The sequence below is a fragment of the Labrus bergylta genome, chromosome 7, assembly GCF_963930695.1.
Source record: "Labrus bergylta chromosome 7, fLabBer1.1, whole genome shotgun sequence".
Classification (NCBI taxonomy): domain Eukaryota; kingdom Metazoa; phylum Chordata; class Actinopteri; order Labriformes; family Labridae; genus Labrus; species Labrus bergylta.
In genome coordinates, this window is record NC_089201.1 from 23,467,274 (window position 1) to 23,493,456 (window position 26,183).

At 38.5% G+C, this 26,183-nt stretch overlaps 2 protein-coding genes across 4 annotated transcripts; one reads left to right on the forward strand and one right to left on the reverse strand.

The window, feature by feature from the left end:
- Positions 1–1,715: 1,715 nt before the first annotated feature.
- LOC110004431 (B-cell receptor-associated protein 29) lies at positions 1,716–6,472 on the forward strand. Of its 2 annotated transcripts, none has more exons than XM_065957070.1 (8): positions 1,716–2,128; positions 2,277–2,383; positions 4,056–4,156; positions 4,277–4,424; positions 4,612–4,747; positions 5,224–5,320; positions 5,574–5,674; positions 5,768–6,472. In XM_065957070.1, exons 2-8 carry the CDS (start codon positions 2,292–2,294, stop codon positions 5,801–5,803), a joined length of 711 nt encoding a protein of 236 aa, XP_065813142.1. In that variant the 5' UTR covers positions 1,716–2,128; positions 2,277–2,291; the 3' UTR covers positions 5,804–6,472. The 2 variants fall into 2 exon arrangements, with proteins under 2 accessions (XP_065813142.1, XP_029138064.2); XM_029282231.2 differs by having other exon boundaries at positions 1,717–2,014.
- LOC110003990 (solute carrier organic anion transporter family member 1C1) lies at positions 6,147–24,000 on the reverse strand. 2 transcript variants are annotated; one of them, XM_020659545.3, is made up of 15 exons: positions 23,677–24,000; positions 20,111–20,282; positions 16,639–16,780; positions 14,899–15,031; positions 14,573–14,694; positions 14,134–14,280; positions 13,587–13,685; positions 12,934–13,182; positions 11,466–11,630; positions 10,759–10,954; positions 10,397–10,562; positions 8,913–9,097; positions 8,518–8,582; positions 8,028–8,145; positions 6,147–7,428 (listed from the first exon to the last, which is right to left on the reverse strand). In XM_020659545.3, the coding sequence occupies exons 2-15, from the start codon at positions 20,204–20,206 to the stop codon at positions 7,203–7,205; spliced, it is 2,109 nt and encodes a 702-aa protein (XP_020515201.1). In that variant the 5' UTR covers positions 20,207–20,282; positions 23,677–24,000; the 3' UTR covers positions 6,147–7,202. The 2 variants fall into 2 exon arrangements, with proteins under 2 accessions (XP_020515201.1, XP_029138062.1); XM_029282229.2 differs by lacking the exons at positions 20,111–20,282; positions 23,677–24,000 and having other exon boundaries at positions 14,573–14,717; positions 16,639–16,776.
- Between the last annotated feature and the right edge of the window lie 2,183 nt (positions 24,001–26,183).

Sequence of the window (26,183 nt, forward strand, 5' to 3'; positions counted from 1 at the left end):
GGAATAACATTAGACCACAAGTAAGTGAGCAGAACGAGATGCCCATGTTTCACCTGAGGGTGATTCCTAAAAATGGGCCCCACAGGTATTTCACTTTTTGTTCCATTAGCGACCCATATAACACACATGGGACTGATACCAAGCTCACACTGGTCCCACATGGACATGTTGACAAGATTGTTTACAAAAGATGGAAATGTGGAGCAGGACACGGGCTAATAGGTGTATCAAAATAGGATGCTTGGCCGTTATAGGGAAAAAGCATCTAGGCCTGAAGGATACGGTCTCAATTTACAAGTCCATTAATGTGCTCATTTTCAGGTATGATCATACGCTTGGTAAGGGACTGAAATGATACGATCGTGGATTCAGGCATCTGAATTGAAATCCCCTCAGGTTTTCTGCGCATTCCCTCAGGAACAGGGTGAGGAGCTGTGATGTACATGGAAAAAAAAATCAAGTTTTGAAATGCCTCACAGTGCAGATATTCTAGCACAAACAGCAGTCAGTAGTTCCTATCATACAATACTTCTATATTTGCCTTCCAGGAATGCCCTTGTGGCATAAAGAAACTGTAACAAAAAAATGCATGAAATTAGGTCTGCTTTTAAATACTCAGATAAAGGATTTGTTTAAGATTGTCACCATTGTCACATTCTTTGTCTGTTGGTGTCAGGAGCGATATTTGTATAGACTATCAGTGAAAAAAATGGATGGAGCTCTCTCGTTACACCTTTCCATCAAGTGCACAGTCATCATAGTCTGACCATCTGTTTATTGCAGGAGTTTTGCTGTAATGACTCTTCAGTCTCTTGAGCTGTGACCTCTGAGATGGTGTGGAGAAGAGAGCAATCAGAGCCTATTCAATTCTGCAACAGTCATTTGCCCACACTCCAAAAGCTATCACTGGGTGCAGCTGTAAACATTTTGCTCCTCAGCACCCATGAGACTTGCTGTCAAAGAGGATAGCAGCTATCAGTCTCTTTCACAGAGGAAGCCCGTGTGAATACACTCTGCGAGCTGAATACGGTGAAGAGCGCAGGATACACAGAATAGTCCTTGGAGCTGAAATCAAGCCTAAAAACATCATTATTCAGAAGGCAAAGGGGTGTACTGCGGGGGTATGCAGAAGAATTCCCTCAGCCTCTGCAGTTGAGATGTAATAACCTTGCAATTTATATGTCTATGAGCAAGCCAAGTTGTTTGTTGTCCCCTCTCAAAGGCACACGAAGACACAAAAGCGCAATCCTTTTGAGTCCAGCGGTCCATTTGAGCTTTTTGGTACCTGCTATTTAAGGGAAGTCTATTTATATTCAGCTGGTGTGTAAACTGAGACGCTGATCCTCCCTGCTGGCTGCAGAGCTCCTTTTTACACAGAGGATACCTGGATTGAATTGACAGCAATAATAACAAAAAAATGCAGGACTGTTTTCATCCTGCTCCTGTGCAAAAGCTCTCATATATTATTGGTGAACACTGCCACCTTGTGGACCTTCATTTTTTTGGATTTTCTTTTTAATTGTGCTAAAAAGCCTTGGATTATTATTCATTCATTTATTCATTTTCATATGAGAGAGAGTGCGTGCGCGTGTTTGGTGTGTGTTCAGGGCGTTATTAGCATTATTATGTTAATAAAGAGACTTAGTGTTCCCCTTCACATGACTATTTTTGTACCATGACATGCAATATGAGAAGACATCAGCAAACTCTCTCCCTCTCCCTCTCTCTCTCTCTCCCTATCTCTCTCTCTCTCTCTCTTTTTTACATGCGTTAATGAAAAAGTTATCCTGGGGGCGATAAGGAAAAATCTTAAACTCACTCAGACAGAAAAATGTTTGCTCGATCTTGTTGTGATCTTTGACAAATCTAAAAGGGCTGACCACTGGTGTCAGACAAGTTTTTTTTTTAGGCTGCAGCTCCTCAGATAGTCACCAGCAGCTGTTGTGAATGTTTTTGAGAGCACGAGGGTGCATGTCGGTACTTTCCTATTCATCTGATCACAAAACTTTGTCTGGTAAGCCATCAACTGTCTGTATTGCTTTGAATGGATTGACCACTGCCTCTTCTTAAACAAAATGAGAACACTGGCTGGTGATAATAGTGCTGAGGAACAACATTAGATTCAGAGGTAAAGCCTTAGAATAGCAAACAGGATATGATTACATGCTGTAGACTGCCTGTTGTGTGCAGTAGGCCGTCCTAGGCAATTTTTGTTCTAGTGAGAATTTGTTGGTGCTAATATATGTGCAGCTAATCAATTCTGTGAATCCCCGCAGGAAATCACAGTCAAAATGACTCTTCAGTGGACAGCTGTGGCTTTCTTCCTCTATGCAGAGATAGCAGTCAACCTTATCCTGTGTATACCCTTCATCTCAGCAAAGAGGTACTGCAGAATAGCAGCACAAAACTCAAACAAAATGAGTGAATTCATGACACATTGCAGGTCCAGCGTATACCTCAGTGGAGCTGGACATTGGTTCGTTTTGATATTTGTTTTTACTAAAGAGAGAAAAAAACATTAAGTCTGTGTCTATTTAAGTATCCTGTACAGTACCTTCAGTTGTGACAGAGCTTTTTCACAGTGTCTTTTCTCCCTTGGCAACACATTTAGTCTGCGCAAACTGCTCAACTGACACACATTTGTCTTTGTCAATTCAATTTTAAACTACATTTCTGTCATTTTGTTGTACTTCCTGTCAACATGATGAGTTGTCTGACTGTGTTGTCATAGCTGTGGTTGTGATGTGTCGCCTGACTGCATTGTTTTACATATTATTATGATGTCGTCTGACTACGTTGTTGTCCATGTCATCTTTTTTTTGTATAATTTGACTGAATTGTTATACGTGTTGTTATACTTGTCGTTCGTATGAGCCGCCTGACTGCATCCTTACACCTGAAATTCTGACGTGTAGTCTGACAGGTGTCCATATGCCTGTCCCTCTGATGTGTCATTTTAATGTGTTGTTACAAAACTTTGCTATTGTATGATGTCATACTGTGTTGTTATAGTGCAGTGCCACACTGTGCTGTTGCAGTATGCATCACGCCGTGTTCTTATAATCTGTTTTTACAGTGTTGTCACAGTGTAGTGTTGCAGTGTGTGGTGCCACTTTGTTGTCATACGGTATGGTTACAATGTGCTATGACATTGTGTTCTCACTCTGTGTTGTTACAATTTTTTGTCACTATATTGTCACAATATGTGGCTATATTGAGTTGTCACTTGTCAAATTGTGATGATAAAATGTTTGCACAGTGTTTTGCTACACTCGACTATGTCATTATTCCTGTTGTCTTGATGTGTCTTCTCACTTTGCGGTGAGAAGACACCTGTACCCCTGATGTGTCATCTTTAACTGCATGGTTCCGCCTGTTGTTTTTATGCGTTCACTGCATATTATACCTGTCATTCTGACACTGTCTGACTATGTCATTATACATGGTGTCTTTATGTATCGTTTGACTACGTTTATACATCTGTCGTCTTGACGTGCCGTCTTGTGTCTTTATACAGGTCTAGTGCTATGTTTGATCTGGATACATCTGTACACATCTGCATCGTTTTACCCGTCATTCAAATGTGCCATTTTGATTTGTTGTCTGACTGAATCATTACACCTGCCATTTTGATATTCTTTGTTATACTTCATGCGTTATGATGTGCCATCAACCTAGGCATCAAGATGACAGGGAGTACAACAAAACATCCAAATCTAGTGTTAAGTATAACTGACAAACATAAATGTGTTGTTAAGGGAGAAAATACAATGGAAATATTTCTGTCACAACTGAAAGTACCAGTATTTTTATTTTTTTTGATATTTTCCTTTTTTTATGTGTTTGTATTTTTCTATTTTCCTGATGATAAACATAGTATTTGCCCAGCACATAAGTAAAATCTTTTAAAATTCCCATGCAATACTTTTATTTTAAATAGGAAAATGTAAATTGTCAGTTCACTCAAATAACCAGCAGAGAACAGTCATGTTCAGTCTTTGCACATCTTTATGATGACTGTAATACTCACTGTGTCCTTTTGACCTACTTTCCAGATGGCGTTCGGTTTTCGGTCTGAAAATATGGAATTGGTTATCTCCATATTGGAACAAATGCTTCTTCACAATGATCATGGTTCTTATTGTTCTCTTCTTTGGTAAGCAATCACAGACTATCTGCAGACAATAACAGACATTGAACAATACTAAATAGACTAACAGTTTGTTGTCAGTCCAACCAGCATCAATCATGTTTCTGTCCCCCTGTGGACCCTCAGATGCTGTCCGCGAGGTGCAGAAGTACTCTGGGCCTGAGAACATGCAGGATGCCAAGGTGAACCCAAATGTGTACGACCACGTCCACATGAAGCTGTTCAGAGCCCAGAGGAATCTCTACATATCTGGCTTCTCTCTCTTCCTCTGGCTGTCAGTGTCCTTTTTTCCCCACATTTATTCACAAAACTGAATATTATGTTAGGTACCTTACTCAAACATTACTTATTGACCATCTTCGTTTCACCCTTGCCCAATTCACTTTCTAAAATATGGACATATCTTGTCTTTGCCTGTCCGTCCTTCTTTTGGTTTCTCTTTCTTTGTCCTGTGAACATAGGATCATGCGGCGGGTTGTCACCTTGCTAAACCAGGTTGCTGTCACCTTGGAGGGCTCTGCAGGTCTTCAGGCGCAGATGGACAGTGCTATCAAAGCAACCAGGCAGCACCAGGAGGACAACCTGATGCTCAAACAAGTCAGACTTAATCAGAGTTTGTTAACAGAGTTTAAATATGCTTTTTTATGGTTATGGTCTTAAAGTCTTTTCTATCAGATTGTTCCACAATTGACCAAATTCACATATTAATTTACGCCGAAATAACTCACAGAGTGGGATGCTTAAATGTTTTAATGACATTTGCTGTGTGTTAGTTTGTTAAATGTGTAACTTTAATAAATCTGACAAACACTGGTTATTGCAAGGCTTCCAGATTGAACCTGAAAACAAGAGGTTATAACAGCATTTGAACTTCCCACCCTGAATGTAATGTCAGATGAAAATGGCTGATGTTATGGTGAATGTGTCATCTGTTGTTAATATCGTACTATGCTCAGGATAACATCTGTTTTCTAAATCACTGTATTTTTCACTCACTGTTGTTTCATTAATGTGTAGTTTGTATGTGCTCAAATGTCTGCTGTTAGTAATTTAAGAGACCAATTTGTCCTCAGGCTCTCCTGGATGAAGAGAGGTCCATGTCAGTGAAAAACCAGCGACTAAAGCTGGAGGCTGAGAAGCTGGCAGAACAAGTGAAGGTTGCTGAAGAGAGTGAGTACTGAACCCGACATTCATACAAAATAATATGCAGTATTACTTTTTCTTACTTTAACTTAAATGAGATGCTTTGACAATGAAATAGTTTTCATGATGTTTTTTTTACATTAGCAGAGCATAGACTACATGTGACTATACTGGCATATAAACACGAGCTGTGGTTTTATTAACAGTGCTTACTTTAAGAGACATTGATTATATTAAGTATGGGCTAATGTACAGCTGTTATGCTGCTGATTCTCTGTAGCTGTGCGCAAGTCTAATGCTGAAGTCGAGGCCATGAAGAGGCAGGCTAAAGGTCTGGCACAGGAGTATGACAGACTATTGAGGGAACACCATCAACTTCAGGTAAAATCACAGATTCAAAATCACTAAATACGTATGTTTGTTAAGCCAACTAATACAGTGTTGTTCTGTTTATGACTTTTTTTTAATCCACAGAATCCCCAGAGTGCTGCAGACAAAAAGGATCAGTAACTCTGTGAAAGCTGAAACTCTTGTTTGTTATATTTCTTCCATGGAAACCTTTTCTCCTCAATTCTAGTGGATGCAAGAGGCCACCAAAGGCTGTGCTTTTAATCCTCCACAACTTTCATTTTACATTAAACTAAAGCAGATTTGTTTTTAAATGATAGCATCTAATAATCATTTATCAGTCAGAAGAACAAAAGCATTAACAGTTCTCATGTGTTGTAAAAACCTTCCTCCTAACGCCTTCATCATGAGCAGGAAATATGTCTGGACTTTACCTTTAAATTGATATAATAACAAAAATAAAAGTGTACAAATTAGTTGACATTTTGTCTCAGGGTTTTAGACGTACAGTGCTAATGCTAACATTTGTACAGAAGCTAAAGAGCAATTGTTTTACTCTGAGATTCGCAATGAGTTATTCTTTTGAGTATGACACGCTTCTTTTTTAACAGGTAGTAAATTCATACAGAAAATGCTTGTGACCTCTCTTTCACTGACTTTGCCTTTTACATTTATTAAGCACCCTGGAGTGGTAGAAAACCCTCAAAACATATCATTAGACTTTCTGTTGTATGAGTTTAACTACAGGTATTCTTGGCATTCTGTAACTTGACAGTTTTTTCGTATATTGTAAAAGGCATGAAAATGAAAAATAAACAAAATCCCCTGATAGTGTGTCTCTGTCTCTGAGAAAGCTGGTAACACATTTACTATCAATTTTGAAATTAAACGCAGTTTAATGACATACACTCTACAATCATGTACTTGTAGTAGTTTATCTAAAGAACCACTATAAAAGCAAACAGACATCATACATTACGTGTAAGAACGATCAGTGTCTGTGATGCATATTATCATGACCAAAGAGACCATGTAGCATTGTCTTGAATTATTTATGTGATGATGTAACTGATGGGATCCTTACTGTTTCATTGGGACTCTGTATGTCGGATGATCTCTTCGATGAGCTGCTGCTCCTGCCAAAAACATTTTATCTGTATGTTGTCCATATTTATTGTTGGGGGAAAACCCGTAATTACCTCAGTGCAGCCATATTCACAATTTCTCCACTAGGCGTTCTACAACCTGCAAGATGTCTTTATCAGGCACTTCAACATACATTAAACCCTGTATTTTGATTTTAGCAAATTTATTCATAAAAATGAAGACAAACGTTATAAAATACAGCACAGTTACATTTTTTTTTTTTATCTACAAAAGGTTGCAATTCATGAAAAACACAACATAAATGTATACATTCCAGAAATAAAAAAAAAGCTGTATGTCTACATAGACCCTGTACAAATATTTACTTATGCTGTGAAAAGTGTCCACAGTGATTCTCTGTACATGCGATGTGCTCTACGGAGCTCGTTCAAAAGAGACGAGGTTGTGCTGAGGCTCATAAGCGCGTCTCTCTGTCGGGATTGCGGTCCGAGACGGGTATGAACTGCTCACAGTGTGTGTAGCTGTTGTCCTCTTTCTGCAGTGTCTCTAACTCTGCATTCCCATTGGTCAGAGCGTTTTTCTCCTGCCTCTTAATATGCCTTTTCAGTAGAGCAAAGCCTGGAATACAAAGGAAGAAGGAGACTGTCCTCAAGCCCAGCGTCAGGCCCAGGTACACTGTCCTGCAAAAGAAAAGAAAAACAAGGTGGGGATAAACTTTGAAAGAGTCAAGTTACAAGTTCCTGAGAGGAGCTTACAATCCCAGCCTCAGGTTTTTCGCATCACATTACAAGTCATGATGCAGGTGTAGATGAATGCTGATACTATTTTCTACACATTTCTGTCTCTATTTGTACTTCAGTGGTGAAGTACTAATACTAATGCACCTTCTTTTCTTATATTAGGGTAGCTTGTAGAGCCACCACCTGCCACCTCAGTAAACTAAGAGTCTCATTTAGGGCATCTTCATGATCTGCGTCCTTCATAAGTGGCATTTGGAGACAGCAAACATGGCACTGATGCTAGAGCCATGCTAACTCACAGGTTATATTGGTTTACACTGTACATTTAGTAAAGGGTCTAGTAATAGCAATACACACCTATTTTTTTCTCATCCATCTAATAATTTATCTACAAAAAAGACACGTAACAGCCTGACAGTCCAGCAAGAATGTTAAACGATGCATCAATCTTGTTTCAAAGTGAACTCTAGTGTTTACCAGACAACCTTGTGAATAATGCATACAGAGTTTTATAACACAGGTCCTATGGATCAAATTACCTGTAAGATGAGGTGTTATATATTCTGCACGCTCCTCGTCCTGCACACATCTTGGATCCCCACTTGAGGCACGTTGTGTCGATTATTGCTCCAAAGTATATAGGGGCAGGTATTCCAGCTGTGGTGCAATTTATATATTTGTTTACAAGTTGTTAATTCAAATAAAGGGACGCTAAAGGCTGAGACACAACAATTTAAAAACATTATAAAACATGAACAAATGGATATGAGTTCTGCTCTCAATACAGATATTAAATCAAAAACAGGTAACTTAAACAATGGTAGATAAAAGTTTCAATCCTTTACATTTTGCTAAATATTGAATGATGAGTTATTTCATTATTCTGATTTGTTGTCATTTATGTTTTCTATTCCAGTGCCTTTTCTCACTTCATACAGTGAACTGAATGTCAGCTTTCAGGAGATTTCTGCCTTCTTGCCATGCACACTAAGTAGAATATAAGTACAGAATACCAAAGATGGTTCTCACCGAGGGTGCGAGTGGCCAACGTGTGGATTCCAAGAGCAAGAGATTTCAGCTCTGGCTTAGTGGACCTACAAACACAAAACTGAGAGGTTAAAGGAGCCTCTACTTTGACATCTCAAACGTTTTTTATGGACAATGCTTTGCAGTTTTTGTACCGGAAGAATAAAAAAAGGAAAACAAAGATTACAAATTAACGTTACACGGTTGAGATGATTGAAGATAAAAAAGCAAAAAAAAATTAAGTTGAAATATTTCAACTGATGACACTGTTTCACATGAAAGTGCAAACGCAGTTTATATAACAGCAGGGATTATTATCTGTCGTAGAGTGGACAGATGATGTGTTGTTATAATAAGAGGAATGTGTCACACAGGGTTTTTTTTTTTTTCCAACAGACCTGACTAGCAGCACAAAGCCAGGTGTTCCCCCGAGAGAGATGATGAAGGAGCTGACGACACACAGAGCCAGGAAGTATGGAAAGATTTTGTCACAGCTGTCCTGGCGTGGACACTGGCCCAGAGTCGCCGTCAGGTTGCCTGTTTGGGTTTCAGCCAGCGCTACACAAGTGCAATTATCAAACACCTAACACAGAAAAAAGAACAAGTTCATCAATAATAGATGAGATGTAGCACCACTTAGGAAACCAGTCCTGCATGTACAACCTACTTGTCATGTACTACACTGTAGATATCAGTAATATTAGTCTGGTCATGCTATATGCAAATGTGTCACAAGCATGTTTATAATTTGTGTTGTTCACGGAGAGGGCCGTATTTAAGCATGCAAAGTGATGTGAGCTGGATGGTCATCATAAGTGTTTCATGAGCAGGCTTTTGATGATTTTTTTATGCTCTGAGTCACAAATCGCTCTCATGTAAATGCTACTGCACCTAAATGACAACCAGGATTCCTGCAAGTGTTTGTGGATTATAAAGACAAACATTGATTTCAAAGAATAATGGGCCTTCTTGTAAATTCTATGTTTTTTCCATGGTGCTTTATTTATTTCATTTATTTATTTATGTTATAAAGTCAATGTGATGGAATTGGAGACAGTAGGAGGATGTTGGAGAATGCATATGCCTGCAGCCATTAATATGTAGACTCCGACTACTACAATAATTGAATCTGTCATACTTGTATCATTATCTTTTTTACATCTTTATGTAGTTCATATTGCTATTATTGGTCACATTTCTAGTAGTATTATTGGGATTCTGTTCTCATTTTCACAGTGTTATTCCTAAAATAAGTCATATTTCTACTTTAGTTATTCACACTGTAACTTTATATCTGTATTGTCTTCTGTTTTTGTTGTTGTGTTTACATTTCCTTCTCTGTCTCCCTGTCTGTCTGCTTGCCTCCATATGTGTCTCTCTGTCTCTCCCTCCCTCTATTCCACTCCTCAACCCATCAGGTCATGGCAGATGACCATGGATCTAGTTCTGCTTGAGTACAACGTAGAGCTGCTTTATATGTTACGTGTCAACAGTAGCTCAGTCTGTGGGCAATTGGGTTGGGAACACAAGGTTTGCCAGTTCATTAACCGGTAAGGATCAAAGTATGGAAATTGGTCTGGTTTCTGGAGAGGTGCCGGTCCATTTCCTTTGTACAGTGTTCTTGAGCAAGGCACCAAAATCCCCAACCGGTCAAGAGCATCCCCTGTGTGCATCTACATCACTCTGACATCACTCAATCAATGCATGTCTATAGGTTCCTTTTTTGTGCATGTGTGTATTTTGGGCCTATGTGTGTGCATGAGTGTAAAACCAGAATTTCCCATCAGGGATCAATAAAGTATATCAAAAAGTGTCATGCCGATAAAAAGCTTTCATTTAGAGATCTATAATTATGCCATGGAGTCGATTGTGTGTGTCTAACCGTATTTCTGCCAGATCCAGTGGACGAGGTGCATCCAGCCCAGCATGGGGACATGTATGTGATCCCGTTCTCTCCACACACCGGATCCCACTCCCTCTTTGAGCACAAGCAACCCAAGTTACAGTTGGAAAGGAGAGACTGCTCCTGATTAGACAGGCCTTCCGCTCTGCGTATGACAACATGAAGAAAAAAAGCATATTTTATTGACAGCTCATATGAAAAATGAATCAAATAGGAAGACGCAACCATTCCTGTGCAAGGAATATTAATAAATAAAAGACTTGGAAAGAAAGGCAGCATTCAAAAAATCCTTTTAACTACTCCACTCAGACTCAGGAAAACTGTGTCAAGACTTCACACACCTGCTATATGCAACTGTGATGCCAGCCACCTTGGAGTTCTCACAGCCCATGGCGAAGAAGAAGAGCGACAGGAAGTAGCCCAGTAGGGAGGTCCCGCAGGCAAATTTAGCCGCTCCCATGATACCCAGCTTGTACTTCTTCATGATAACTCCTCCAGAAAACATCCCAAGGGCCACCGCAGGGATGTTGATCATTCCTAGACAATAATGCAGAATACAACAGATCTTAAAAGCATAGACAATCAGAAAACAATAGAGAGAGCCAAAATAAAATATTAAAATCATATGCTAAAGGGGTAAAAGGCAGAACTCTCATTAATATCAAAGTCGCATCATTCATAGTTCATGTATATTTTGATCGTTGAGAATATTTGGAACATAGAATTTACAAGAAGGCCCATTATTCTTTTAAATCAATGTTTGTCTTTATAATCCACAAAAACTTGCAGGAATGCTGGTTGTCATTTAGGAGCAGTAGCATTTACGTGAGAGCGATTTTTGACTGAGTGCATAAAAAAATCATCAAAAGCCTGCTCATGAAACACTTATGATGACCATCCAGCTCACATCACTTTGCATGCTTAAATACGGCCCTCTCCGTGAACTACACAAATTATAAACATGCTTGTGACTCATTTGCATATAGCATGACCAGACTAAGCTCATCAGAACAAGCTCAATCATGAATTATCAAAACAGTCTGCTTACCCATGAGAAAATTGGCTTTGGATGCCGACTGGCCGTAGTGCTGCTCGATGTATTTGGGTTTGTAGGTGACCATCCCGATGAGAGAGTTGAACTGAATGATGGTCACACATAAGTAGATGATGTACACCGGGGTTCCAAGGAGACTCTTCAACGTGGGTAGGAATTCTGTAGGGGGAAGTTCATGAACACCAAAACTTAAAACACTTCCTTTATAATGTCAGTCGTAAATATTGTGAAGTTCCCTATTAAGCCCTGTAGGAGTCTTCTTCACATGCAGTTAGTCAACATCAGGCTGAGATACAAAGAAGTCAATTAAACTTTTTGACACATACGTAGGCCTCAAGATGCTGATTTTAACCTTCTTGAGGTCTTGAGTCTTTTTTTTTGGAGGGGGGGGGGGGTTATGCCATTATTTGAGTGACTGGACAGTGGATAAAGACTGACACTGTTGAGAGAGAGAGTGGGGAATGAAATGTAAAAAGGACACACAGGCCAGATTTGAACCCAGGGCCCCCCGCTTCAAGGTATTCAGACTCTGTGCATGGGGCACACAAATGATCCACTAGTCCACCGGCATGCCCCGCTGGGATTCTCTTTTTGATGAATTGAAAAACAGACTTGTGTGACACCAGTAGAATGGCACAAATATAACTTTCTGAATAGTAGAGGAAATTGGACCCCTAAAAGTTGGGATACCCCTTACCAAAGTAGAACAAAGCACAACCGTATTTTTTTCACAACTTTAACCCATGTTGTTTCTTCAAATTATGGTTAAATAGAAATGTTACTGCAAAATAACTTTTATTTTTTATCTTATTATTAACCAAAAATAGTGAAAATGAAGGCCTCTCCAAAAGGGAGTGTTTCTGACTTACCACATGTATCTCTGAAAATCAAGACTGGATGTTCAGAAACATTTATTACTTACAATAAAGCATTGTTTTTATCAATGCCGTTGTCAGTATTTGAAATGTGCACACATGTGGTTTAGGAGAAAATTGAAAAGTGAAACAAAAACTCAAAAGGTATGCATATAAAAGACTGTCATTCTATAAGTAAGGGAGAAATCATCAAAATATGTCATTTAAATCTTCTTAAGACTGCTATTTTAACATAAAAGCAGTTTAGATGACTATTCACTGCTCCCTCTACTGTCGCCAGCCCCAACAGGAAACAAGTCGAGCCAGCACTTACAATGGAACCACATCGGTCTATACAAAAAATAAAGAAAAAACAACCATAAAAAAGGAAATATTGCTGTAAAATATATTTATACAACCAACTACTTCATAAACAATACATGTTAAAGTTATGAAAAATAAGGTTGTGCTTTGTTCTACCTCTGAGAAATATCAAAAACTAAAGCCTCTTTTGGGTTTTGGGAATTTCTTTTTCTACTATAAAGATACAACTGACAGAGTATGGAGGACTTTCTCCTTTTAATAACTGTGTGTGACATTAATCGTACCTTTGGCCATCTGATGTAAATTAGTCGGCTCTTCAGGTCTGAATTTGTGCTCCATGCTCGGAGAATCTTTGATGAACCTAGTTTGCTCTGGAGTGCAGCTGGTATCATGTTTCTCCACCGGCATAGGCAGAGATTTAGGCAGGAACCAGAAAGGAACAGCAGACAGGAGGGTGATGATACCAGCTATCAGGTAGCCCAGCCACCACGCCCCCACCCAGCGGGCGTCACCAGGGGTAATAGTCACTGTCTCTGCAAAGAAAAGTATAATTAGCATAGTATGTGGACTCATGCATTCATCCACAGATTCTTGCCTTAAATATAGAGCTGTGGTGAATGTTCAAAAACAAATCTTACAACATGTAAGGATGTTTTCTGACTGGTAGTGTTACACAGGAAGGTTTACAAATGTTTACGTCCAGGTCAGATTAGACTGAATCAAAGGATTTGCACACATTATCTGTATTAATTACCCGTGTTCCTTTCCTCTAGTCTAGGCAGATACTATGCGCCATGCTGATTTCACTGTCATGTACAATAACTTTCTACAGAGGAGCATGAATGTATTTCTATAACGGGATTATCTAATACAACAATAAAACAGGCACGACGTGGTAATTGAATGTAGCTTATCAGTCAGGTGACAGCGTACCCACCCATATCCACATAGCCGATGTCCACATAGATCTTTGCACACAGCGACCCCAGCAGGTACCCAAACACAGGACCAATGATTGAAATGGTTTGGACACACCCTGGAAATGTAAATACAGACAGGCATTCAGTTTTTTTCAAAATCAAGAAAATACATAAAACAACCATTATTTGGCTCTATTCAAACTGATATCATTTTTAAAGATGTATTTAGTAGTTGTCCATTATGTAATAAAGTATATTAAAGGTATTTTTCTTTTGTTGAAAGCCAAACACAAAACTACTTCTAGAATCAAGACAACATTCACGTTTCAATAGCTTGTAGTACACTGTGTTTTATTTTACAATATGTTGGAAAAATAGAAGAGTATTGGAAATTTTTCTCCATTATAGAACTGAGGTCAGAATTACATACTGTTTTTCTTTCTTTGTTTTCAAAAGTAAAATTACAGAAAAAATGGCAACCTGCATTGATCAAATTGATGATGAAGTGAAGACATTGAGTGCTGTGTGAACCCAACAATTTACAAAGTGAGTACGGTGCATTACCAATATAGAGGGCAGCATTCTCTGATTGTGCATAATCATCAATATAGGAGATTCCCAAAGGCTGCACCGGAGTCTCTCCGATCCCACGCAGGACATTTCCCAGAAACACGTAGATCCACATAGAAACGCTGGACTCTCGCTCACAGCCTTCAGTCACATATTAAACAGAGAGGACATGTGATGTGTTTTTAATTCAAGAATTAAAAAAAACATGGAATATAGAGGACAAAATACAATGAATTGGATTTATGCATTACTATCTTTATATTTCACGACATAATTATTACTCTCCTTAAAATAAGGAGACAGATGAGTGCAGTAAATCACAGATGTTAACGATCCTAGTCCTTTTGGATAAAAAATATTTATTATGATATCCAGGCTTAAAATATTTGAGAAATGTGACCATATTCCCCCACAGAAAGGGGTCTACTCTTACCTTTAGAGGACAATATAGAGGGTCGGTCACCTGCCCTGGTGGACTCAAGTGAGCTTGCTGAACATGGAGAGAGGTTATTTGTTGAATTCACTGACGATCTAACTGATGTTTCGATCTTATAGCTGCGTACAAAATACCAATGTGACTGTTAAGCAAGGGAAGGAGAAAGCATCAGGTATTGTTAGATCACTATTTGAGGCACAAATACACACCAGAAATTACATTCCAAAAAGACAAAGTCTTATTGTATAGTCTAAACTCAGAGGAATACCGTGATGTAATTAATAAACCTTAATGCATGCACACAGACATGGCACTCATCCTACCGGCCAATGATGAAGTGAGGCATGGCGATCAAGAAGGTCCCGAATGACATCAGGATACATCCAACTGCTATGATCTTAGGTCGGTGGAGTTTGGCACCAAAGTAGCTCACAAAGGCAATCACCAACAAATTCCCTAAATACAGAGGACATAAAAAATGAGACTTTCTGTTCAGAATATTTTATCATTTTATCATGTCAAGTTACATCACCCCACGCTGCATGTTGGTTACCTGTTTTAATTTTGTTTTTGTTGGGCAAAAAAGTTGGTTAAAATCAAACAAATGTGATGAAGAAGAACAGGATAAATAAAAGGAACCATACTTGGAGTAATTGAAAATGTATCTGTAATTTAAGTATTTTAATCAACACACATCGATGGTTTACATATCCTGAAGCCCTACTTCCACTTCTAGTCATTTTAAAGTTTTTTGTTCTTGCGCTAAATGCTTAAACTCTCTTTTAAAAAGATACAAATCTTTACAGGTTCAGGAAATCTTTGCTGGGTGCAAGACCTGCTAATTCACAAGACGACAAGAACAAAGTCATACTCACTAAAGTGTGGTGAAACAATTTTTTTCAGCGCCATTTAAAAAAAACAAACTGAAAGCTAAACATTTCGAAAACATTCAGCCATGTGATGATTTGATTCAGTCGTATACAGTAGGTTTGATTAGTTACATCATGAATAAAACGTTTGCTTTAATCTAATCTGTCGCTAATCTACTGCTCTGTGTGCCTTTAAATTGCCCCCCGGGGACATTTTTTTTTTTTAATTGAATTGAATTGAGTCTAGGACCTTATAAAGGAAGTTTGAGCATAAAAAAACTTCCTTTAGATTTGTATTAAAAATCCCTGCAGTTACACATCTCAGTTATTAAGACTGTTTAGGGTAAGATAGAAGCATCACCTAAGTTATCACTTATTCTAAATGATGCTGTAATGTATTAAATTTTACTTCACATACCATTATTTACATTTTCATAATACAGGAAATGGTCTTCAGTCTAAAGAAAAATGTTTTTTTTTATCTTTATCAATAATATTTATAATACATGTTTGTTTATAGATGTGATCTAACCTAGAACCTGATTCAAATTTGCCAAGAAAGAAACATAGATAAAAATATCTGTCAGGTAATTGTATTTCTAGAATTAGAACTACTACATTGAGAGATAGAACATAGTCACAATTAAACCAAAAAACATAATGTGTATACCTATAATATCTGTCCACATGTCAGCACATCTAATCTGGATCACTGTGAACTAGGTTTTCACAGAATATTGGTGACAGATGTTTCTCTTGACTCCACCGCCTGCATGTCATTTACATCATCAACAGCCCTGTCAGACAGCTCTGTAGGTTTTGATCACAGTCGGGGAAAATTCTTATTTATTTATTTATCCAAGGCATATACAAGAAATGTTACATATTCTTCATTCGGTATCCAGTCTGTTGTACCGGTACACGGACCATCACAAAAATCCAATTTTTTTCCAAGCCAACATGTTGTAGCTTCAAAGGGATTTTTCTCATTAAAAATCAATTAGGTATGGGACCATTGTGACTACTTGAAGCTCAAAGGGGATGCATATATGCTATTGTGTGAAGCAGGCTGACATGCTGAGGACATATTTTCGGCTTACTTGCATTAGCATCTAAATGCTTCAAAACATATGCGTGAATAGCCAGTAAATAGAGACGGAGACATGGGAAAAAAAAAGGGATTGAAAGACTAACCTATTTCAAAGCTCCCGTCTATGATGCCGATCAGATAACTGGGAATCTCAAAGCGCCTTTCCAGTTGTGTTATTGTGCTCTTCATGTAGCTGCCAGTTAAAGCTTTGGCAAAGTAGGCAAACGACAAGGCAGCAAGGAACATCTGCAAACAAGAAGACAAAAAAGAAAACTGAGTCAAAAAAAGGTTCTACCGTTGTTATCCTCTTTGTGGCCTGTGACATAATCGTTGATACAAATGGTTCATATTCTAATAATAAGGAATAGGAAAAAAACAGTATAAACCTTGAACCTGTTTTCTCTGTTTTGAATTTTAAAGTTGATATTGTTGTCTAGGTTTGCTTTTTTTTTCTTTATTTTTTATTTGGATATTTATCTTCTGGTACTTTTATTTTATTAATATGCTCAGAAAAAAGATCTCAATCACTCAATAATATAATATACAATATCATTATTAATCATGTACTATAGGATTTGTGTATGTGCCGTTACATCCCAGTTGCCATAATATATATTAATTTCCCTTCTTAAAGTTTATAACAAATTTTGTGTTTTTGTGTGTATTTTCTTCTGGATTAGTATGCATTTATATATTTGAGTTTTCAGTTGAGATAAACCAATTCAAAAGGAAAACTAGCAATGTGCCATTAAGCCTGGGCTAGAATAAATCGAGCTCCCTCTCTTCTTTTCTCCAAAAAACACCTGTGGACACTGAGTCAGTAACAAAGGGGGGATTAGAGCCAAGGCAGGGTAGATAGAGAAGCCAATTCCACTAGGACACGGACACATCTAAATGCACGAGGGGCTGACAGACCTACCAACATGATACATAATTAGAAACAGATGAGTGGTACACACAGTCATATTATGGGATGAAAACAGCGGACAAGACTCACGGGCCATCGACCAACACACACATGCATTTGTGTTTCCATAGTACTTCCAGTGTCAATATCTTCTTGTATTGAAAAGTCTTAGAGTCACTAAAATGTATCTGATGAGGTTGTCTTTAAAAGGTGACTATCATCTGCTGTGACCGACAGATAGTTTGGGTTTATCCATTGAATCCATTATTTGTCTTTGGGCATAACACATGGATGATATTGGCTGTATGAAATGACAGAAAGAAATGCTGTATAAGAAGAACATTCTGAACAAAATGAGTAATTAATTTGAGAGCCTGTTCCAGGTTTAGTCAAATTAAATTACAACAAAACAATGTAATATAATCAATGCCCCATCAAAAGTAAAATTACAAAGACAGTTCCTTAAATTGTGTTTAAAAGTTCTAAATTAGTTTTCTGCTGCAAGATATATGTAGAGGGTGTGCACAATCTTTGGGCCAAAAAACTGAAAGCAGGATACCAGATTTCAAGGGAGGGTCATTAAAAACATCTTAAAGGCATTGGAAGATCTGACAGTTCATGTTGGACAGTCACAGCCTGGCAAAAACTGGCGGTAGGATATACTATTCTAAATTTGACCTACAAGTAGAATTTCAGTTTTGCCCACTTCAACTGAATACACTTAAGGCACTGTGATTGTCCAGCACAACAGAGAAGTACAGTTGTGTATCATCAGTGTGACAACAATATTTGACAATGTGAGAACAATTTCTTCTGTCTAGAAATCACATTTATAAGGAAAAAGCAAAAGTACCATGAACATCTCCCTGAGGAACACCAAATTTAAAGTTAATTTCTGCTGGAACAGAGTGACATTAAGCAACATAGAAAGTTTTATTTGGGAAATGTGAGCAAAACTAGTCAAGCACAGTGCCTCAAGGACCTATGAAAATCCAAAGGACGGTAAATGTTGTAGCAGTAATAACATAGATGCTGCAAACGCCGTCAGTGCACCTGAACTTCTGGTAAACATGAACTGCAACCTTCTTGTCTTTGACTCAAACTTGTCCAATCAAAACAGAGCTAAGAATGAAGCTTAAATTCTTAGAGAATCAAAAAATACAACATTTATATGAAAGACTTTATATGAAACATTAGCTTTTGTCAGCATTCATTTGTCCCAATAAATAGTCTCTGAGTGTCACCTTTTAAGTTTCAGCAGTCTGAATTAACATGGCTTTGTAGAGTGAGAGAAAGGAAGAAAGATACTCTAATTTGTGAGGTGCTGAGCGGGACCAGTGGAGCTATGGCAACCACCTGGGTGGTCCGCAGCTGATTATAATACTCTCAATCAAAGAGCAGGCTTTGCTCTAATGTCAAGTACATAATAACCCTTACTGTATACCACACTATATACAGTGAGTGGATATAATGCTTCCCCAGGAACGCTGAGGCACGGTGCTGCTCATATGACTGCAGTGATGGTGCTGACATGGGTCTCTAGGAACCTCAAATCTCATACAAGCCTTACGGTGTTTGAATACTGCCAGATGCATTTACCTCAAGGAACCTTTAACACTTAGTGAAACATGGATGTTAATATGTTTGTGCAGATTGTTTTTAGATCTTTTCTTAAAACTTAAATTATTATTTTTATATCAGTTGTGCATTATCTTTAATGCCTGTCCCAGGTGGTTAAAACAGCTCAGAAGATTGCGGGAGCTAGACTCCCACATGCTTGGATACTATGCTGACCGCCTGCAGCGGAAGGCAAGGTCCATCAGTACGGACAAAACCCGCTCAGGACACTCTCTGTTTGTTCCCCTACCATCAGGAAGGAGACACTGCACTTTAAAAACCCGGACTCCACGGCTGAAGAACAGATTTTTCCCCAGGCCTGTAGCCTCCAATAGAATGTTGCATCAGAAGCACGACCTTGAGAGGTTCATTGAAGGATTAGTGCACAGGAAAATATGCATGGAAAAAAAGGCAGAAAAAGTGAAATTCCTTATTATTGTTTGTTGCAGTCTAGAGAATTTCACTAAGCAGCTTTTTCTTACCTTTCTTCAGAGTACTTCTTAATCCAATAAAGACGTACAAACCCTCCATTCTGACCTATTTTACCGAAGCACAAACTTTGTTTAAGGAATTTTTCACAACTTAATACCCAGTCCAATGGGCACAGAGAGCTGCTCAGCGCCTTGCAAGAGATGCCAATGAGAGCCATGCATCACACTAAACTCAAACAGTTATCAGGTTTTTAAATACTCACGACTTATACCAACACATGCAGAATACACCTGAAGAAGTTTATATTATTTTAATGATTTCAACTACTGTACAACTTTTAGATTTCTTCCAAGTACAAGAAACAAACACACGAGGGAGCAGAAGGGTTTTCCAAGTCTGATATGCTTAATTTTTTTCTTAAATTATGGCAGCTTCATACTCAATGGCTTATTTTATTCTCCTTAGATCACTAAAGGGCAAACTAATGAACTAGTGCACAAAAAACAAAATAAAATGTCTACATTTTAGCTCATACATGGTGTTTTTCTGTGTGTTGGAATACTGAAACAAAAAATGAAAGAAACATGTTAATTTAATTTCCACATATTTCAGTCGCCTACCTTTAGATTGGGGTGGCAGGAATTCTTCACAGCCGTGGATGTTGGCTTGTTTTCTAGAGTCCAGCTGCCTGACGCTGGGTTGTCGATTTTCATCATGGCAGCGCTTCCTCTTTACCTCACCTCAGATGTGCTTTCTCCTCAGATGACTGACCACAGCTGACCTCACTCAAACCTGTTGGAATGGGACAAAATTCAAGTTTTGAAATCTGTTTAGACCTTTTAACTCAATAACAAACCGGGTTTCATCAAAGACTTTAATTTTACTTACTCTGTGTACTATACAATGGATTTTCCTGAGGCCAAAATACAGTTAATCTACACAGAGGGTTAATATCAATGGCATGATGGGAATTCAAACTTAGATGTATATTCAAGCTTAAAACTTTAGAAGCAAGAACAAATGGCTGTTTCTAGGTGCCGTCTCTGAACTCCCATAATTCCATACACCCTTTATGCAGGTTTAAAACATGCAGGTTTCTTGTGAAGAGAAGCGGTTTTCTGACAAGAAATGACTTCACATTACACCTTAATAATTGTATCCTTGTGATAAGCTGCTGGAATTGCACAGGAGCAAACCCCAGTTGATCTTGAATCAGCATGTCTAGCATTATAGCTAAGATGCCAATGCAGTTAAAGACAATCAGCAGTTTGAAGACACTTTTCTCTGCTTTCGTTTAAAGCTAAGGTTAGCCATTAGCCCATTGCTACTGCCTTTGATTGATAGGAAAGTGACCTTGACAACAAGCCTCTGTTCCATAGACAGAATGAGTCATCCTTTAATGTAACACTGACCTGTGCTTGTGATTCCGTCTGACAATCTGATCAATACTGATAAGACTGTGTTTATAGGGCAGCATTTGCTATTTCTGAAATATCAGTTTAAGGAATCTGTAGACATGTGCACTGATACTAAACTGAGAAACTCCTGACAACTTCAGTATTTATTAATGAAACTGTTCTTATCTTCTTCACAGAAGCTATTACACTGTTGTACTTGGAGTATAACTGTGAAAGGCCTTGAAAAAAGGCATGTTCATACATACTTGTAAAATACCCTGCAAATATCATGTTTTGCAAGACAGGCAGAGGAAAAAAAGATACTCCATGTTCTTTTACACGATTGACATGATTGCAGGGGACATTTAAATCATGTGAAAAACATTTTAAGAATCCTGAAATATATTATTTACGATTCTTGAGTCTAGCCATCTCTACTTTAGCATATAGGTCAAGTATGCCATACATCAACAGTAAACTCAAGTACCTTTTGGGACATACAGAGAAAGACTTCCCCAGGCAATAAGGAGGAAAGGTGATATGAAGCAAACAGTAAAGGAAAGAAAGGAAGGAAAGGAAGGAAGGAAAACTACTAGAGCATTATACTGACGAAACTCATTTCAGATCAGAACTATACTGAACTAAGTCACTAAATATTTCCATTTCATACAAGTTAAACAGGTTTAAAAGCACCTGCAGCATGATTAACATCCAGGATCATCATGTTCGACTGTCAGGGTCATAAACAACCCTGAGGAGCTACAAGGACATGTATGTTCAATCCAGGTCAACACCACACTGAAATTAGGAAGATATTATTTATTATCCTTTTTCTTTATTATTCAGCTAATAATCTCATCAGTAGCAGTGATGACACGAAGAGATTTCTAGAAAGAGCAAAGCTAACCTTCATGAGGAGTATGTAAAGTCAATGATGGATGACGGAAAACTATCCAAGGGAAGACAGATTCTCAAATGACATAAGTAAATGATTGGGTTTGATGAGAAATCTGGAGTCAGACAGGCTCTGTTGTCGTCTTTTTCTGAAATTACATTGTTATGCCTTACTATAATGTCCCTCCCTCTTGAGCCGACTTGACCAAAATTAGGAAAGCAAAAAAGTTACATGAAACATAAAATCAATCAAACAAGCAAGCGTTGATATACAAGCATTGGAATTTTGTTCATCTTAAATTCAAATTGTACAGAGAAAATAAAAAATTATAGCGAGCAAAGTAGATCATAAGTCTCAGTGTGGGTGTGACCTGCAGAATTTTAAAAAGGCTTGAAATTAGTGATGGAATGAAGAGGGAGAAATGTAGAATAAGAGAGAATAACTGTGCAAAGAGCAGAGCTGTGACACAGTTTTAAAGCCAGACTGCCTGTTCAGTGACATGACAAGTCCCTATGGATTCCTCCTTCAGGCACAAACCCCACACACACACACACACACACACTCACACCCCCCCAACACACACACGCGCACACACACGCACACACACACACACACACACACACACACACACACACACACACACACACACACACACACACACACTGCTTTTGATTCCTGCAGCTGCAGATGATGACATAAGGACTTTTATGCTCATCTGACCCTAACAAACACAAATTTGGCAACAAAAAAGCCTGTTCACGACAATGTCCTCCATGTTTCTCCGGCATGCATGAAGAACTTCTTTGTTTGTTTTTACCAATTAGAGATGCACAAAGAAAGAAGAGCCATTCATGCAATCTTTTATCATCCAGTGATACATTCACAACTTCCCTCCTGTTTGCAGTCCTCCAAACATGCAAATACCTATATGGTGTATTTCATTTCACTTGGTTTTTGGCTGGGTTTTGCTCCAAAAGGCTGTTAATGGGAAACGCCCCCTTCCAGACATACTGCATTGTCTCCACAGTCACTCTGGGTTTAGGACTAGACATCCCGTTCAATATAGAGAGGAGGGAGGGAGGGAGGGAGGGGGAAGTTATGTGAAGGTGAGTGAAGTTTTTTTTGTCCTCTCACATGAACATTGTGTTCAAACTCAATGAAATGTACCAACCTATACAGTATACAGAATATTATAGAGCAGCTACACTCTAAAACTCATTGTTTCCTGGGCGTGCACCTACAGGATGCGTGAAATGATACGTTTTAAATATGACATACATATCATGACGTAGCCTATTTATCAATATGATTAATTGCCTTTTAAAGGCAGTGACCTGCTTCTTGATCACAGTCCTGACAGTAATGCACACGTACTTGGCTGCTGTGTGCCCACTGCACTATGAATAACAGAGGTGCATCTGAACACGCATTTATTATGGTGCTAAAACTCGTGTCAGTATGCAATCAAAGAAACTCTGATATTTAATTCCCTCAAAACGGGCAGCAAACTTGTTTTGAGTCCTAATAAAAACTTCAGACTTTTGATGAAACGTAAAAATGATCACGTGATTTCTGTTGAGTTCTTGGTCGTACAAAAAGAAATGCACTGAGGCTAGAGAATGAATATGCATATCTAGTATCCTGATAAGCTTTCTAAGGATTCTGCCAAATCTCCGTTTGCGCGTACAGCTGTGCGCACTGCACCGGTTAAGTGTTTCATGAAACAGAGTTTACATTTTCGGTCAATCACTCGAATCTGCAAACATCAAACATCACATGGCTCCAACTTCACTAAATCTTGTCGAGAAATCACACTTCATGTCAAAGACACAATATACAGCATGTGATTTCAGTCACTGAGAATTTTCTCTAAAAAGAACATCATGATACTTACCCAACTCGCAGCTTTAACCCTGTACCCTCGCGACGACTCTAACTTCCTATTTTCAAAACCAAAATAAAAGGCACGAACTGCCAGCTGTTGCTAAAAGGCGTCAGTTGCACACAGAGACAGTCTTCCTATCGAGTCACCTCCTCATACTGAACATGAGGACAGCATGTCTCACCGGGAGCGACAGGGTGGATACTGAGCACCGTGCACACAGCAAGCTCACGTGATGCGCCTTAAAGAGCTGCGAAACATACTCGCCATACAGTACCGCGTCCCACTTTTCCCCGGTGTCTGAGAGTCTGTGAGCGGGGACATGTCACTGGAAAAAGTCTGATGGGTATCTGTATACCCTCAACACGGAAAAACGAGTTAGATTTTAACATTAAATGACAAATCTGTTAATCCTGCAGCTGCATGTTGTGGCTCTAATTTGCCAGATATTCTGTAGTCCTGCATCAAGCTCAAACATGCATGGATAAATTATTCCGTCTACCTCCTACACTGTTTACTGCTTCAAGTCTGACCCAAATTGTAGAAAATATGCAAACTTAAACTCCATCATGCTTACAGCAATGAGGATACATGGAAATATAGAAAACATGATCCTAAAAAAACATGTAGAATACTTAAGCCTTAATCTTTGTGGAGTTTGTTGGAGTATTTAGAGTATTCTCAAACGTTAAAATGGACTGTATATCTTTATTTAACTGTCTGGCTTCATGACGCTCACAATCAATGCTTTTTTTTTAAATAATGCTGATATTTTATTATGGCCATAAACCTGTGTTCATGTACAGTAAGGGATTCAACCTCTATCTGAAAAGAACTAATGTTCATTGAAAAGTACGATGAGAGAAATTCATACAAACGTTAAACGGAGTACCTGTATCTTCTATTCAAAACCTCACAAAACTTTTCTCTGTGGACAACAGCAGAATTTCAAATGTTTTGACTTTCAATGAACTTTTCAATGAAAACGTTGAAAAGGGGACTATACTCGCTGAAAAAAAGCTGAAATGAAGCTAAATGTTTTATCAAAACTTTATCTGTAGACTGATTTTGGTGTTTTATTGAAGGTAAAAATTTACCTTAAGGGAGCAATAAGTAAGATATCTAATGAACTAAATCATGAAATTAGTCACTTCAGACATTTAGGAAAGATGCTATGTTGAAGTGCTGGCTTCTCTGAGAACAATGCAGCAGCCAGTATGTCCTCAGATGGTCTGTATTTGTTATGACCAGAGAAGGTAAGCGGTTTAAAGGCACCCCCATACAAGCGTTTTGGATGCCCTTATATTAGCAGATTTGAGACCAGTTATCACAGCATACCAACAGGTGTTGCAGGGATGGAAGCAGGCAAGGGAACTGGTTCAGATTGAACTGATTCTACCCAACCTAAAAAGCCTCAGCATTTTTCTAATAGGCTGCACGCCAAGACATGTGGTAAAATAAGGATAAATATTAGAAATGCTTTTGAAAAATGGAGAGAGGTTAGAGAGCAGAATGGGCTCAAGACCAAGGCAGAGCTGGATAAACACAGAAGCTTCAGTGTCCGCGACATGGCAACCTGCTTGTAAATCGGATCTAGGGAGGAGGGGGCGGGGGGGGGGGGGGGGGGGGGGGGGGGACAGCTCTCTCCAATGTTTTGAATTTGGACTGCAGTAGCACTTTTAAACGCCACATTTCAGAGTTTCATAATGCTCCTTTAAAGTCTTATTTCTTTGTTGATCTTTCCTTTAAGATGGATATTCTGAGTGTCACCCCGCCTATTTATCTTACTGTCAATCATACATCACACTGTAAATCCAAGTAAATAAAGGCATTTTAGCTCTGTGTGCTGTACATAACTTTGTCTGACACCAAACCCGTGACAGTATCAGACAAAAAATAACTAATCGGCCTTCTTCCTGATGATCCTGTTTGCCTTACATGAAGGCATTTAATTGTACTCTGTTTCCTCACATTAGGTTCCTGTAACCCCTGTAAAAGTTAGAAGAAAGGCCTTCGAAAAATCCAACAACACCAAAAGGGTCTTGTTGGACCCCATAATAAGTATGCATTGTTGAATAAGATCATAATTCCCCTTGTTAAGCCTACAGACTCGACCAGGCAGGCAGACCTCATTTCTCAAGTTTCACTGTTGCCATGGGGATAAGTGGTCTATACACAGCCAACCTGCTGGATATGAACATGGTACAGTACACACCTCTCACACAGAGTGATATGCAGAAGGGCTCAGGGTGCTAACAGTCATTTGTATGTGTTTCGAAAGATCACAGCTGCACCTATAAGATTTGTGCTTTACAATTAGAGTGTTACAATGAATAAATAGAATAAAGACAAACATTATACCCTCCTCCCCAAATTAGAGGAACAGAATAGAGTATCTGAAGAGTAAACATCTGAATGGAAATACTGAACAAAAATCATTTTTTAAGTAGCTAATATCATCATCTTTTGCTGGACATTAAAGTTTTTTTTAAAGATTTATTTTTGTACCTTTAATTGAG